The sequence below is a fragment of the Oryzias latipes genome, chromosome 23 (assembly GCF_053564925.1).
Source record: "Oryzias latipes strain Hd-rR chromosome 23, Olatipes_Hd-rR_3.1".
NCBI classification, from domain to species: Eukaryota; Metazoa; Chordata; class Actinopteri; order Beloniformes; family Adrianichthyidae; genus Oryzias; species Oryzias latipes.
This window is the reverse complement of record NC_136259.1, coordinates 8845851-8862051: the sequence shown is the minus strand read 5'-3', so window position 1 is coordinate 8862051 and position 16201 is coordinate 8845851. Positions and strand designations below refer to the sequence as shown.

Genomic DNA, 16201 nt, shown 5'->3' with positions numbered 1-16201 from the left:
TCTTCCCTTCTTTTCCGTCCGGTCCAACACAAAAGATTTTCAAATATGATTAAAATGGATAAAGTTTGGCCTCAATTACAAAATGGTTTTATTCAGACATACCTCTAGTTTGTCTGAAGATTAATAACCCATGTTGTTAAAGTAAAATAGGTCCAACACAAGAGGCCTTCAGCTCTCATCTGTCTTCCCAGCTGTTGGACAGGACAAGTTAAAAAAAAGAAACAAAATTCCCAATTCTAACAAATTATTTCTGTTTAGGTATGTAATAAATAAATTAGGAATAAGAAATAATAGAAGATGGGGTAGTTATGGTGCTATCATGCTACCATGTTGGCATGGCTTATTTCTACTAATTTTCCTTAAAATTGTATTCATAAAAATTTGCCTTGAATTTTTTTTTTCCGTCCTCATAATTATTTGATCATTAAAACTTGGGTAATGTGACCTGCATAACTATCAAGTGTCATCAGTGACGGAGGCATGCATAGATCTCACTGTCAAAAATGATATCGGTGAAACTCATGCGGCGAGGAGCACACGGAGCAGCACTCATTCCCTCATTACTGATGTTTACCGGGCTCCGCCATACATCTTCATCAGCTGAGGGTCACCCCTCTGCATGGCAATTCAGAGCCGAAACAAAACCCGTTAGTGAATTGAATAAGTGACCTTGCTGACAGCATTCATTAGATAAATTCACGGCATTGCGTTGAATAACAAAAGGAGAAAGGGGGGAAAAAAACTCTTGAGAACAGTGTCAGACCTTTGCCTATTACATCTACCAACGTTTTTTTTCTATTCACCTCAGTGAACAATGTGTTCTGAATATCTCCTCTAATTTTCTTTTGTGCTCTCCTGCTTCCTTTTACCATTTACCGTTTCACATCCCCCGCCCGGTGATATACTTACTGCTGCTGGTTGTAGAGGCAGATTAACATAAAATGGAAATTTGCCCACGGCAGCGGCACACTTCATATCATCACAGAAATAAACCTATAAAAAAAATCCCCAAAAATTAACTTGCTGTACTCGAAGGGTGTTAATTTCAAGAGAGGAAATGATCATAAACTGTTTAAGCTAAAGGCCCTGATACTCAAAACACAAATACTTGAATAGGCTAACTGAAACGAGTACACATAGTCAGCATACAGTCCTTAATTTTTTTCATTTACTTTTTTAATTCACATAAATTGATGTTTTACCCTAAGCAGCAGCGCTAAACAGCACCGCATCTATCTTTAGCGTAGCAGCATATGTGACACTGCGTCTGGGCCACCCCACAACAACAAAGCTACCAGGCACATTGAACACAAATACTTTTAATCACGACTAATTAAGAAATATTAACTGAGCAGATTGGAGCTGGGCATTTACATTTTCAATGAAACAGAGGAGCTAGCATGCTAATCGACAGACTAGCATGTTTAGTGTGAATTGGTACTGGAGTGGTTAGTAAGTGAGAACATGTTTTTGATATTTTGTTCCATTATTTTTTCTAGGATTCAACCATTTACTGTATATTAGAACTGGACTGAGTGCCCCCCTGGCAGTCCAAACAGGACGTTCCTTTCTTGCTCTTACATGTGTAACATGTTTTTGCGAATCCGATTGTTTTCATGATTTATTTTTTGTTAGTTAGTCATGTTATAATTTGACCAATCAGATACCTCAAGAAAAGCATGTGATGGCTGTTGGCCCCCATTGACCGTTCGAAACGTTTGATTTCATATAGCTTGCTTTCAAGTGGTAGGGATGTGTTTTTCCAAAAAGCTCACTTCTGATTGGAAAAAGAGGTTGCCATAGAAACAATGACATGGACCAATTGCCGCCTACTGACGATGTCTGGCTACAACATATGGCTCCAAATCACGAAACATGTTTTATTTTACTAACACAACAAACACTTATAGGGAACAGGAAATTAGAACATTCCCAGTTAAGAAACTATGCATTAACTGTTGTTGCTTACTTAACACTGTAAATAAATTATGGGAAGATTTGCAGTTTCATAGAGTTTGATTTTTAAAAAAAATATTTTTTACTGAAGTGTTTGAATACATTGCATTCATATCTATTGTAATTTTTTGGCACAGCCATGTCTTATGTTTTCCTATCTGGCATGAGTTCACCTCCTCACCTCTCTGCTAGACTCTTTGCAGTTCTGGTTTTAGTGTCTGTTACTGTCCTCTGCTTTCTTTCAAGCTTATTTTGCTTAATCATTTATTAAAATTTTCATCAGCCTGGATTCAGTCCCTAGGGTCTTCTTACCAGCGTGTTTCCTGAATGAGCAGATGCCCTATCACAACTAAAAGGAGCTGCTCAATGCTAACCCTAAATTCCAAAAATATAAGAATCTCATAGAATGACCTAATTTTTTTTTCTTTCTTTGATAATTAAAATGCATTGCAACAATAAAGCACAAAAAAAGAATTGTGAGCATGCCAGAAACTGAAGACAGAAAGATCCCACAGCAGTTAAATATACCATATTTTCCGTACTTTAAAAAAAAGAATACAACAGTTCACTTTATAATCCAGATTGCCTTATATAGGGATTGAATCTGGTTTATTTTACTTATGTTGAAGCGATTTTGAGAGGTACCCAGTGCTAGTCAAAATGTCAAACCAGGTTAGGTAATATTGTGACTACGCTAACAAGTAGCAGTGTGTAGGGCTAACATGTAGCAGGGTGTAGCGCTAACGTGTAGCAGTGTGTAGCACTGATGTGTAGCAACGTGTAGCGCTACTGTGTAGCATTGTGTAGCGCTAATGTGTAGCAGTGTGTAGCGCTAATGTTTAGCGGTGTGTAGCACTACCATGTAGCAGTGTCTGGCGCTAATGTGTAGCAGTATGTAGCGCTAACATGTAGCAATTTGTAGCGCTAACGTGTAGCAGTGTCGGACTGTGTTACTAACAAGGTTGTGAGTTAACATAATCAAAAAAACATTTGTTTTAGCAGTATTAGTCTGTTATTTATGTGTAGCAAACAAGGTTGGGAGGTAGAGGGATTGTGAATAATGCCTCAAACATGGCTAACGTAGCGTGTTTACAAAAAGGTTCTAGAATTTACTGTGAACGGAGTTAGTAAAGTCTGACTGAGTGATGGACTTAACTCTGACTCATTTGTCTCACTTCAGTTTGGTGCACCTTATAAGCTTTATGGCCGAAGTTCAATAATAGACCATTTATTAATGGTGTGCCTTATTATCTGGCACACTATATACTGCAGCAAATAAGGTAAATGTTTTGACAAGAGTCATGAAATAACTTTACTATACACTTTTGCTGTTTATTTTGAGATAAATTAGGTCTTCATGTGATAATGCATTTTTAATCTCTTCCTGCTCAGTTTGTCATTTTATTTAATTTTAAGGAAAATATATCTGTACATATTTCCACAAAGTTTTAACAATGGACAAAAAATATTCCACTTGGAATTAAATAAATGACATAAATCATGCTTACTTTTGACATAGATGTAAATATCAAGGTTGCAACTGTCTCTACTGAGTTTGCGCTCAGCTGGCTGCTGGATTTTTATTGCCAATATCCATAGTGTGGGGTGATCACCACTGTTACAATGGATTCAATTTGTGCTAATGTGCAACAGTGGGGGAGATAAAAGGCATCCCCATGGAGCAGTTGGAAAAAGCTAGTTAGAGAAAATGTTAAAGCTGGGTATTTCTCAAGGCAGTGTTATGATGTCTACGTAAATGATGCCACTTTAAACTTGTTGCTATGGTTTTGCAAACCCTAAATTTGGATTTGCAAGCAACTAACCACTTCTTTTTAGATTATTAAGTACAGCAACATGTTCTGCCACTCTTGGTTTGGAGAAGATCTTGTGCCTTAGTCACATCTATCCGTATTGGGGTTGACCCATACAGGTTCTGTCGATTTTTGGGTTGTCTGGGCCAGTCAAGGGTCCTAGAGAGGAGTGGCCACATCTTAAAGGAAGTTCAAGGGTGTCTTGCAGTTCCCTTGAAACCTCTGCAGCCCCCTTAATGATGTACTGGTCGTGCTGTCACACGGTGCCCTTATGCAACATGCTAGTTGTTGGTAAGGTGCTCACTGACTCTAGTGACCGCAACACGGGGTGTGTTGATGACATGCAAGTGCCTTTAGCCCACGCTAATTACATTCTGATTGTCCTATGTCCCCATTTCTAACAGTAATCCCGGTGCTCACAACAGATGTGCCAGGAGCTTTGGGGAAGTTACAAAAACTGTAGTCTGTATACACTGCCTGCGTCTCACCTACTTCACCCTTGTGTTGGCTGTGACCTGTCACTTGCAGCATGCCAGTAAGCAACATGTGCACATACATTTTTGCTCTACGGTCTAACTAAGCTACCTACGACCTTGATACTTTGTGAAGGCCACATGTGTGCCCAGTACAGGTTTGATCACCCAGCCCGTATCCACCCCTTAAGGGCAATTGTGACTCAGGCTTTGCTTCTGTCCTATTGGTGTTTAAATTTCCAAATGACAAGAGCCAAAATTTGGATTGAAGCCGTTTAATGACTCAAGTGCAGCAATCATTTATGAAACGCGCCTTCCATAAAACGACAAGCTTACATGCTGACTTCTGTGCATTCTTTTTTTTTTTAAAGTTGATTATGTTTTATAGCGTCCAGCTAGCCTTGAGGCAAACAACATTGGCGCCAAGTAATTCAGCCGCATGTGACACGTCAGCAAAAGCACTCAGCAATAATAATTCCTCACAATGGTGTCAAATTCAAAGCTCTCCCCTTTGCTGCGCTAACACGGTACGCGTGCTGCTTACATTATGTGGCCAAGCCTTTCAAGAATGGAAAATGCATTTCATAAAATACACATAGTGTTTATGGTGGACAGACATTAGCATCAACTCAAGTGCCGGCTGAGTATTTACAGGCAGAGACTGAGACAGCTTATAGAGGGTGCCCTTAGTGCAAATTTGGCACACGGGCACTGATAGTCACTTCAGGCTTCACTCCTATAAAATGATGAATGGTGTTAGCCATCCATAAATGCATTTTCATGTTAGTGTTAATTTATTATTATTTTTTTTTTAAATCTTTCTGCATTCCAACAGTTGCCAAATTTGATATCTAGATTGTCTTTTAAGATTTTTTTGTGTGTTTATGTTGTCTATTTGTAGTTTATGTTTTTAGTAAAAGTGATCAAATACCTCATCTTCTAACATAATACAAAAAAATTCCATCATTATCCCACATGCATTCCTTTTTCCCTAATCTAACTGCTTTTTTGGCCTGCAGGTGTAATTTTCATGAACCCTGCTGAGCTTTTGTGTGACAAAATGACTGAATTTGCTTTCCATACATGACCTTAGGGCTCTTTGATTGTCACTAAGCTTGAGATTTTTATTCGTCTTTCAAGCCTCAGCAACATTGTTGACCAAGCAAAAAAAAAAAAAACAAAAAAAACATCTAAGAGAGCAAGTTTAGTCCACATCTTAGATTGATGAGGTACTTCCGCCTCATTGCCTCTCATAAACACAGGTACCTGCAGAGTGAGCTGAATTCTCTGCTCTAACTACCTTCCTGAGTTTTGTTCATTTTAGTGTGTTGAGTATCCTGCTCGTGTTTTACTGCTAAGCTAACCTTCATCGGGAATAAAACCTCGCACCCCCGGGGGACCCTGTCGAAACTCCTTAAGCAACAGACACCTCTACCCTTAGCGCAGGAAGGAGTGATACGCCAGGTCATTTCTCCCATCCGCCATTAGACTCAACAACATTTCAAGTTGCATTTTCCTGAGGTCCTCAAATGAGAAATCATTACAGAGCTTCTGTTTTCAGACAGTAAGTCGCACTTTTGGGAGAAGCTTTATTAACAAAAATATGGGCCCAAAAACAGACTCTTGAAGGCAAATCATACCAGAATAAATAACAATATTAGACTGAATATATTCACGCTTCACCACTGTTACACACTGATGCTTATTTAGGTTTTTGAAGCATAGAAGGAATCTAGTATAGTAGTGCAACATATGAACAATTATTTAGATAACCATAGCAGAAAGAAGATGCTAACAAGTCAGCTAAACTCTTTATATCACTTCAAATCTGTTGAATTCTTCATCCTTTGTGTCACTTTGGAACAATTTCGTCAAGCCTGGTGTAAAACTGTTGGGTGCCTAAAAGCAAATCTTCTAAGCATTTCCAGGAAGAAAACAATATTTAGAAAAACCAAGTATTCCTATCACTAAGATGGATCAGTAAATGCATCTATTGCTTGACTAAATCACAAGTACCTGTGAGATATTTATAAACCTAACCTTCAAATTGGCCGTGGGCTTCTAATGTCTTCATGTCTTTTTATTTTTCTCTAGTGAAGTAACTTCTTTTCTGTTTATTGGGGAACCTTTCCTTTTACTTGTTTGTAAAATCAAACATCTAGTTTTCAAGCAGGACAGAGTTTTAGAAGGGCTTTCACACCTGCCAAACCCTTAAGATGATTTCAGGAAACTCTGGACCTCACATAAACTCAGTTATATTTATGCACACAGTAGTCTTAGAAGTCCTACGGTGCTTGAAAAATACAAAAAATTCAAATAAAAAAGGTTGGCTTCAAAAAATTAAAAGCAATAACATTAAAAATATTCAACCTATCAATGACCTTTGACACGACTGCAAGAAAACGTTTTCCTTACGGTATGGAAACAGCGCACAGTGATATTTGCGTTACCATGGCAAATCCTTTTTTTTTAAAGTACACAAACTCATGTAATAAACCAATTGGAAGAATATAAGAACACTATGCATGAAAAAAAAATCATTGATGAAATGGTCTAGTTCCAGTACCATCCCAATATTTCGTATTCATATTTTCTAATTTCTAGTTGCTCCACTCATGTCTTTTTTTTTTCAACAGAAAATATTGCATCTTATTGTATCTTAATGCATATGGCGTGACGAAAGTCCTTTATTGTTCACTTAACCAATATTTTACAATGTAATTCAAGTCAAATTAACTAAGTAAATGTCAATTCTGCATTTTTTTGCCAATGTCTAGCTGAGAGACCAAAGGTCAAACCATCATCCAATAGTACCAAAACCTTTATGAACTCCAATAAAGGTAAATAGATTGATTTTAAACATTTCTTAGAGTTTAGGTCTACTGGAAATGATCTGGCAAGCCTATATACGGACGCTTGAAAGCCAGCAGCAGACACAGCTATGAACGACTCAGCTGTTAAAGTTAATGTAAAACCTCACTGAAGCAAAAGATGGAGCAAAAGCAGAAAAGGTTGAGAGGAAGTGTGGTGAGAAATGGTGGAAATATAGGTAGAAGACATTAAGCGTGTCAGATCCTTCGAAACATTTGACTGATGTGTACTTTTTTAAAAACATGTTTTTTTTCCACGGTCTTCGGAAAATTTTATCTTGTTTTAAATGTTGCAGACAGCAAGGAGGTTGTAAAACCACCAAAAGAATCATTGACATTTTAATTTTATTTGCCTGACTGAACTCGGCTTTTTAAATGTTTTCATTTACAGAGTTCATCCATTTCTACTGTCATTCTCAACTCTCACACCAATCTATTCTTTATCTTCCTTTTTTTTTCTTGCTTCACTCATATATTTTTTCCTTTTTCTGTCATTTGTCAGTCTTGTTAGATGTGTCTTGCTCCATTTGTCCCTCCTCAGCTCACTTTATCTCAATCGATCCATCTTTTCTTTCATTTCTCTTCTGCTTTGATGTTCCCGTTTGCCTCTCTTAACGGCCCCTCTGTATTTTTTTTTCGTCTTTCTTTTTCTGCAGCTGGCATTGTTCGGAAGAAGCAGTGGTGTGAGATGGTGCCGTGTTTGGAGGACGAGGGCTGTGACCTGTTAGTCAATAAATCTGGATGGACTTGTACACAGCCCGGAGGTCGAGTCAAAACCACCACGGTAGGTCTGAGGGTCCCCTCTGGCTCCGAGTATTGCAATGTCCACCCAACCAGACATTTACACACACACACACGGAAAAAAAAAACAAAAAAAAGTACTATCAAAAGAAAAGCTGTGATTTTATTCCTTTCTTTGTTCGACCAAATGATGACAGTAATTATCTCTAGGCGCTCATTTTAGCTGCTTTTATTGCCTGGCTAGGTTCCATTTTTTTTGTTTTTTTACGAAAAGTATCAAAAAAAGATCTAATGTACCTTCTTTTTTCCCCCTATAAAGTATCATTAAAAAAAAGTAATACTGTCATACAGATTTGACGTTTTTTTCATCTAAAAGAATCAACTTCGCCCTAAAACTAAAAGTTTAATCGGGGCTCCAGGACTACGAAATAGCAAAATTCGTAAATATTTTTGTTTAAACCCAAATGCATATTTTTTCCAGAATGTCTTGTATAAGTGTAGTGATTTTATTTTACTTTTACCTTTGTTTTACATTGGATTTGCTGTCAAAACTGTCTGTGCTGCTTATTATTACCATGGTAGCATAATAAAGGTAAATATCAAATTACTAACCTTTCTTCATAAACCATTTGCGAAAAACCTATTTATATCTTCCAGCAACATGCTTCTGAGAGTTTATGTGATGGAATAGTCTTAAACCTTGTGAATTTTAACTCAATAAAATAAAATTCTATTTAAATCTATTTATTTTCGTTCAGATTTTTTCGTGAGCTCCACACCTTTTTCAGCAAAAAAGGGAACAAAATAACGAGTTCTTTTTACGAAATAATGACGAAATCTCGAGTAAAACCTTTCATTTTCAGTTCTTACTCGTCTTCTGTCTCTCCCCTTCTGTTGTCTTCTGCGCTCGTTAGCTAGATGCTAATGTGGTTTGTCTGCAAATGTAAACAAATGATACTATTATCGCCACTGTTGGGGAAGAACAATGTTGTCCAGTGTTGCGTAGCTTTAAACACTTTTTCAAGCAGCCTCTCCAACTGTTCCTGTCTTTTACTCTGGGTTAGCTTCCCCTCCATCACCACAAGGACATTAGCAATAGTTAAAAGTAACAAAAAAAATAAATAAACAACACAAATTCACTTCTATGATCCTTAGATAACGTATCCATGCCCTCCTAATCTTCAACTCATTTCCACAAACTGTATGTGCTTAGTTTACTTCCTCATTGGCAGCAATTAGCCTGAATTAGAGACTCTTAATGTTAATGATAGCAGCAGATGGGGAGCCGCAGCTTGCGTTTGTTGGGATGTCGCCCATTCATTCGCGCCCCCCTCCCCCTACTCTTCCCCTCTCTTTCGCACCCATCATGCACCTTTCCCTGTTTTTACCCCCCACGCTCGCTATACCGGAGGCACAAAGCGCCGCCGCTTCTCCGCCTGTCTGTAACGCATCAATTTAAGAGTCTTCAGTTACGAAAGATGTTGCGCAACAAACACAGACGCAACGCTGCTGCCCTATCTGTGAATGTCAATGAGGACCAGTGGGGCATCATTAATGCATCTGTCATGATTTAGTCATCAGCTGACAAACTTGTTTATGTCTTACTTGCTGAGAGATGCGTACATACATACATAGGCATGAATACTTAAAGGGCAAAATGAGGAATACAAAAACAAAAAAAATAACAGACGTTGCAGAACCCGATGTGATTTACAGTAGGACGAACGCAGATTTTGCTGCAGCATACACATAAACATAGTGACAGGCCTTTCATGATACCTTCAGCATAATTTGTTATTGCGGGATATACCCCCAAGCACATCCTCAGAGCCAACACGTGCAGAGACTGGTTCCATTTATGACCAGCGGCACGTGAATCACCAGAGTTTATGTGTGGGCTGCTGTTGAGTATGCAAATGTAGCGTCCGCTGAGTCGTCGGAAGCGCGTGTTTTGACGTGGGTCATGTCACTGGCACCTGATGGTTATGGAGTTTTTTTTTTGTCTTATTTACGGGTGTCAGAACTGCGAACATGTGTCCCTGCTTTTCCACAAAGTGCGGCCTCGTAGGCTTTTGGCCTCCGTGGTGCGTTTCATTTCCCGCCCAGGGTGTCAGTCAGCACAGCACTCAGCGGCTGACAGTATGCAGAGTGTGACAGGTATTTCTTGCTTGCCTCCTTGGCCACTTTAAACTTGGTGACAGCCAGTCAAACGGCTGGACACCCATACCCACTCATCTGTAGTGTTCTGCATGAGTGCACATGTGTCCGTTAAGCAGCTTAAACTGTCCCAGTATAATATATATCCAATCTTAGTTTGGAGTTTGGTTAACTCTGTAAGATTTAGGACATCAAATTGCTTGGATCCACCAAACAAAGGCCTATTCTTTACTTGTTATCTGTACACCCAAGACAGAATCAACTAACAACATCAAACCAACCAAATCTTAGAGTCCCCTCTGGTCAAGTGAGAATATTTCCGTCTCTGAGGTTTTCCGAGCTGAAACCCAATCTGCAGCTACCTGGATGTAGCTCCAGAATGACTGCCAGCTTGCACAGTCAAGTGAACTTGTCCAACTCTGGCGTTCTCGCCCAAACATCGGTGCTGTCAAAGAGACACGTCCCACAGGGCTTTTTTTTTTTTTTTTTTTTTACTAAACTAGGTCAATCTGATTTGGCCCCATGACCCCATAATGCCTTAGTCACAACTGGCCTTACGGGCGGATATGTGGATCTGTGGATGAAAATTGGGCAAATCTGTAAGGGGGAAAACAGGAGATTTTAAGATCGTTGACCACTGAAGAGAAAATGTTCATGCACATTTGTTTTTAGGTGTGTCAGGTTATAGTAAACATCTAACCCTTGTGCTATCCTATGACCCAAACCTTACATTGACGTGTTATCCCTACCATGACAAAGGTGGATAAAGGTGGAGAGGATTTCATGTGATCCATGGACACCAGTGAAGATCACAAATCATTGAAGAAAAAAGGTTCAGCGCACTGAACCTTGTGGGGTCTAGATGACCCAATGTTAAAGTGCCTAGGATAGCACAAGGGTTACGCAACACGTAAGGGTAAGGTAGGTGAGATGCAGGCACATCATACAGATTTTTTCTTTTTTCTATCAGAGTTTAGTTTGTGCGGGCATCCTAAGTGGATCTAATTTGGCATTTACATATCACCTGCACACCCCAGGCGTGAAACATTAGCACATGGTCAGTAAGGACCCAATGCACTCATTTTTACTATCAACTAGAGCATGGAGTGTCCAAATCCAGGCTTCGATGGCCGGGCTCCTGCTGCTTTTCTAGAAATCCTACCTTATCTGCTGTTGATTACCTGGATCAGGAGTATTTAGCCAATAAAGAGCTTCAATGGCAGGTTGGTTACAAAACATGTAGGACACCGGTCCTCGAGGCCTGGAATTGGACACCCCAGGAATAGTGTTGCGTAAAGAGCCCATATGACAGAATCCCCTGTACGTTACAAGTGTGCATCACTTACATTACCCTGTAAATACTTCACGATACATTTACCGGTAAAGATGTCCCTTAAGGTGGCTGCATGAGGCTCAAAGGACTGAAAGACACAGCTGTGCTCATCTTAAGATGCAGCCCCTTCTGTCTTTGACCTTTTACGGGCCTGGACAACCCAAAACTCCACAGCACCCAGATGGGTCAATTCGCATACAGGTTCATATGACTAAAGCCTAAAGAGGCTTCCCAAACCAATGTTTAACCATTGACATGTTGTTGTAGACTCTTTTAAAACAAAACCACCAACCTCTGTTGTAGATACTTGCAGCATTGGCAAACATCAGCCAAGAGCTGGATTGCAGAAAAAGTTGGATTTATGCAGCGACTTTCTCCCCAAACCTACCGAATGTCATTCAGCTGCCGCTGTTCAATCCTGTTATCTGTAAAAATAACTCCCTCACACACGTGTTTTCCCATGCTTTGACTCTTTCCCCCCACTTCTGTGTCACTCAGTTGTCTCTCCTCCTCCCTTCTGCCCGGTGGATGCATTCATCTTAGTCTGACCCTGCTTTAAAGAGTGCCCAGTTATTCCTGTCACTGAAAAGCACACTATAGATTTAGTCGAGGCCAGCCCCAGGAGAAACGCGGAAAGATTGATATGTACATTGCCTCAGATTGACAGTGACGTTTTGATTGAGTTTTACTTTTAGGAGAACAGTTATCAAGTAGAGGTAGAAGCTAGACATCATTTATTATACGGTGACATGATTCTCCTCTGAATAGGGGTCCCCAAACCAAAAAAAACAAGTGACAAAAAGTGTTCTTAAAAGGCAACAAACAGTGGACACCAATGACAGTCTATATCTGATTCTAGTTACAAAGTACTCCATAACCTCTTTTAGGCTACGGACCGGTTTAATATCGGAAAATCAAGGACCAAACTGGACGAGGCTGAAAATGGTGACTGTTTTTTTCTTCTTCTTGAAATTCAATTTTCCACATTAAAATGGTTGTACATGGAATCTGTAGATGTAGATATTTAAAATAAGATGATGTATAAAGTTAGATTTTGTTTGCAAAAGTATTATCTGTTCGTAAAAAGGTTTGCGCTTGTAAAAAGAGATTTGTGTGTTTGTTAAAATGTTTTGTATCTCTAGAAGTGTCCGTCCATAAAGATATTTATTATTATTATTATTTATATATGTATGTATGTATGTGTATATTGCCACATTGCCACAGCGCAGTCTCTGGACCACTTGTGCTATCCAAGGCACTTTAACATTGGGAGTGGGGTCATCTAGACCCCACAAGAGCACTGTATCTTTTTCTTCACTGGTGTCCATGGATTACATGAAATCCTCTTCACCTTTATCCACCTTTGTCATGGTAGAGATAACATGTCAATGTAAGGGTGGGGTCATCTAGACCCCATTAGATAGCACGAGGGTTAAATCCCAATGGGTCCTTCACTGACTAAGACTAATCGTATTCACTTCACCTGGTTCGTGTCCAGTATGTATGGCGCATTGTTCCATCCACCTCCACATTGAGTTTTTAACATTTTACAACAAAGACAATGAATTTACTCAAGATCAGATATTTTAGTTCTCATTTTACTACTCTGATTCCATTTTAATGTGGGAGTACTGCATTCTGAATTCATGGTCATGCTTTAAAAAGCAAATACTGAGGGATTAGCCACTAAAATCATAAAATAAAAACAAAATAATGAGCTTCAAGATCATGACAAATGGGTCCCACAAAAATATCCTGAAGAAAAACACACTGCTTCTCATGATTAGAGACAAAACATGCACGCTAGTGATGGTTTTTAAAATATTGCAGACTATATTAACTAATGAGTCAGTAATGTTTTGAGGATTTATTGAAACACAAATTTGTCTCGGTCTTTTTGGGTTCTTACATTTAATTAGGTTTCTCAATCGTCATCTTCATTATATATTTTTTTTCATATCTTCTCTTATAAATGTAACCTGATATATATATATATATATATATATATATATATATATATATATATATATATATATATATATATATATATATGCATGTATATATATGCATGTATATATATATATATATATTTTTTTTTTTTGTAAATATAGATTTGCTGTCACATTTTTCAGTGAAAACTTAAAAATATTTTCCTGTAAAGAAAAAAGTATGCAAAACATATGTTATTCCAGTTTTCTATCCCATGTTGCAAAATTGAAACCTTTGACTTTCCCCAGGAAAAATCATTTTTTCAAACATTTACCTTCCAGTCTGAGTGAAAGGCTCATTGCTGCCTTCCCACAGAGGAGGATGTTCGGTTTTGTGGCCTCCACTGTTTTAGACTGGCAGGAGTCTCTCCCTGTGTGAGCCAACGTGGGGGGCAGAACCAGGTGAGAAACAGGCACATGGGGTGCACCGTTAGAGGGAAGAATAGGGGTATCACCTCCAGCTATCTTGTTGCTTTCATAACTGCTGGATGAGACAAAGCGCGAAGAAAAAGAAAAAAGCTGAAAAAAAGAAAGGCAATGGAGGGAAAGACAAAAGGAGATGTAGCAACTACAAAGATTCAATCTCATTCTTTGTTTCCTAAGGAAACCAAATTTAACAAGATGAAAGAGCTGCACACCACAAATTCATTAAAAATATATATATTTTTTTTAAATTAAAAATATATATATATATTTTTAATGGCAGCTTCTCTGTTGATTTTGCTGTATTTCCATGGCAACCATTTCATGGTTTGGTCACCAAGGTGACGAACAGGTCTACGTGCTTTTTACAAGAAATGGCAAAAGTAGAGTTGTGGATTTCCGTGGCAACAGAGTTTTTTGTTAACCATGTCCACATTCCTGATATCTATATGACGCATGTCATATTGTTTAGTGCATTAATTTGTGTACACATTTTTACACACATTTTCAAATGTGTGTATTATATATATATATATATATATATATATATATATATATATATATATATATATATATATATATATATATACATATATATATACACACGGGATCTCCGGCTTCCTTCCACCGTCCAAAAACATGCTTCATAGGTTAATTGGCAACTCTAAATTGTCCATAGGTGTGAGTGTGAGAGTGATTGGGTGTATGATTGTGGACATTCTACCCTGTGACAGACTGGCGACCTGTGCAGGGTGTCCCCTGCCTTCGCCCACAAGTGGCCGGGATAGGCTCCGGCATCCTCGTAACCCCGAAAGGGACAAAACGGAATAGAAAATGAATGAATCTTACTAATGATGCTTAAGGAGTTCGGAGGTGATAAATTGAGGCAATAGGAGGACTTTAAATTTGTAGGTGTACCTAAAGGGATTTTTAGCGACCTCCCCGAGGTCAAAGACCGACAAAACTTCGGTTGTAGTAGTAATCTTAAGCTGGTGCTATGTCTGTGAGATTTCGTATAATTTTCGTATAATAATCGCTCGGACAAAAATGTTCTTTTCCCATATACACAAAATGACCGGCAAGCCGTTGGTCCTGTGGCTAGCCCTTAATTTCTAAGCTTCTTTTAGATATCCCAGGCATTTGTGCTTTGTTTCGTTTATGAATTTTGACATATGTTTTGGAGCCCCATAAGAGATTTTAGCCCTATTAATTTTTTGGACATTTTTCCTTCTGTGATGTCATCATTTTCTTGGGAGAAGGTTGTTAACTAAGCCCAAAATTCATCGGTACTGTGTGCATTTAAGAAAGAAAAATTGCACAAACAATATGGCCCTTACAGTCAGTGCTAACTATTGTAACTTTTTTTTTATTCTTTGCAAATCACCCATTTTTATTCCTTGAGGACATTTACTGGATCACAGTATTTCTGCAGGAAGAACCAAACATGTGGAAGGACTGATAATCCAAAAACCACTTCCTAATGATTCGCTCTATTGTGTTCGTCTTAAGTGGCGTGTTAAGAACGTGAACCAGAGCCAAAGTGGCACCTACCGAGAGGAGGAAGGTGATTACTGTAATCAAGGTTTTTTTTTCCCGTGGAAAATAGAGAAGTGAAGAGACTTTGCACTCCGAGCTGCTGCCGAGCAGAGACTACTATAATATCTGATAATGCACAAGCTCATCTGGATGAATATGCATATTTTATGCTCTCTGTAGGTATCAGTAGGGTACTCTAGTGTGCATAATGTGCTCGGTGATGAAGGATCCTTTTCTTCTTGCATAAGCATGTTTTTCTGCATTTTGGTAAAAGTTGTCTTGAAAAGCCCTCTAATGACAAGCTAAGCAAGTGCTGAGCATCTTACCCACGATGCACTCACCCCTCCACAGCTCCCTGCCTCTTTTATTTCAACTGCATTGGTCCGTTGAAGGCTGGGCCTGGCGGAGACTCTCGATCCGCCTCTCGACTTCTTAACCCCGGTGGATATAGGTCGGTACCAGCCTTTGTAATTGATCCCTCTGGGTCTGTCAGACACATTCGGCGGCTAACCAGAACCAGCAATAAAGGAGAGTTGTTGGCTGAAAGGACACCGTTAGCTGTGTCCATCAGCTTTCTTTCTGCTGGGAGGCAAATCAAACAAACTCTTCCTTTGGAAACGTGGACATGGTGAAACCTACTTTTCTTTCATTTCCAATAGATACTTTATTGGTTTATCACATGAATTTGCAAATCGCTGCACAGTGAAACTGATGTTTAAAAAAAAAAGAAAAACCGCTAACTGTTGTGTGGGGTCCAACCGCATGTCTGATGTCTTCGTACAAACCCTGCAGGAACTTGAGATGGGAAGCAGTCAGATGGTAGACCCGCAGGTCAGAACTGAACAAAGTGAAGCTGCATTTAGCTGCTATGCTCCACACAGATGGTAGCAGCTTTGATTGGCTCGAATGCGCC

General features: G+C 39.0%; 1 protein-coding gene across 4 annotated transcripts in view; it reads left to right on the top strand.

Annotated features, from left to right (window-relative positions):
* tafa5 (TAFA chemokine like family member 5) overlaps positions 1-16201 on the top strand; it is a 221596-nt gene that overhangs the window by 186462 nt on the left and 18933 nt on the right. For all 4 annotated transcript variants that reach the window (XM_023952179.2, XM_023952178.2, XM_011490952.4 and 1 more), the window contains exon 3: positions 7767-7894. In XM_023952179.2, coding sequence (XP_023807947.1) covers positions 7767-7894 — 128 coding nt within the window. The remainder of the gene's footprint in view (positions 1-7766; positions 7895-16201) is intronic.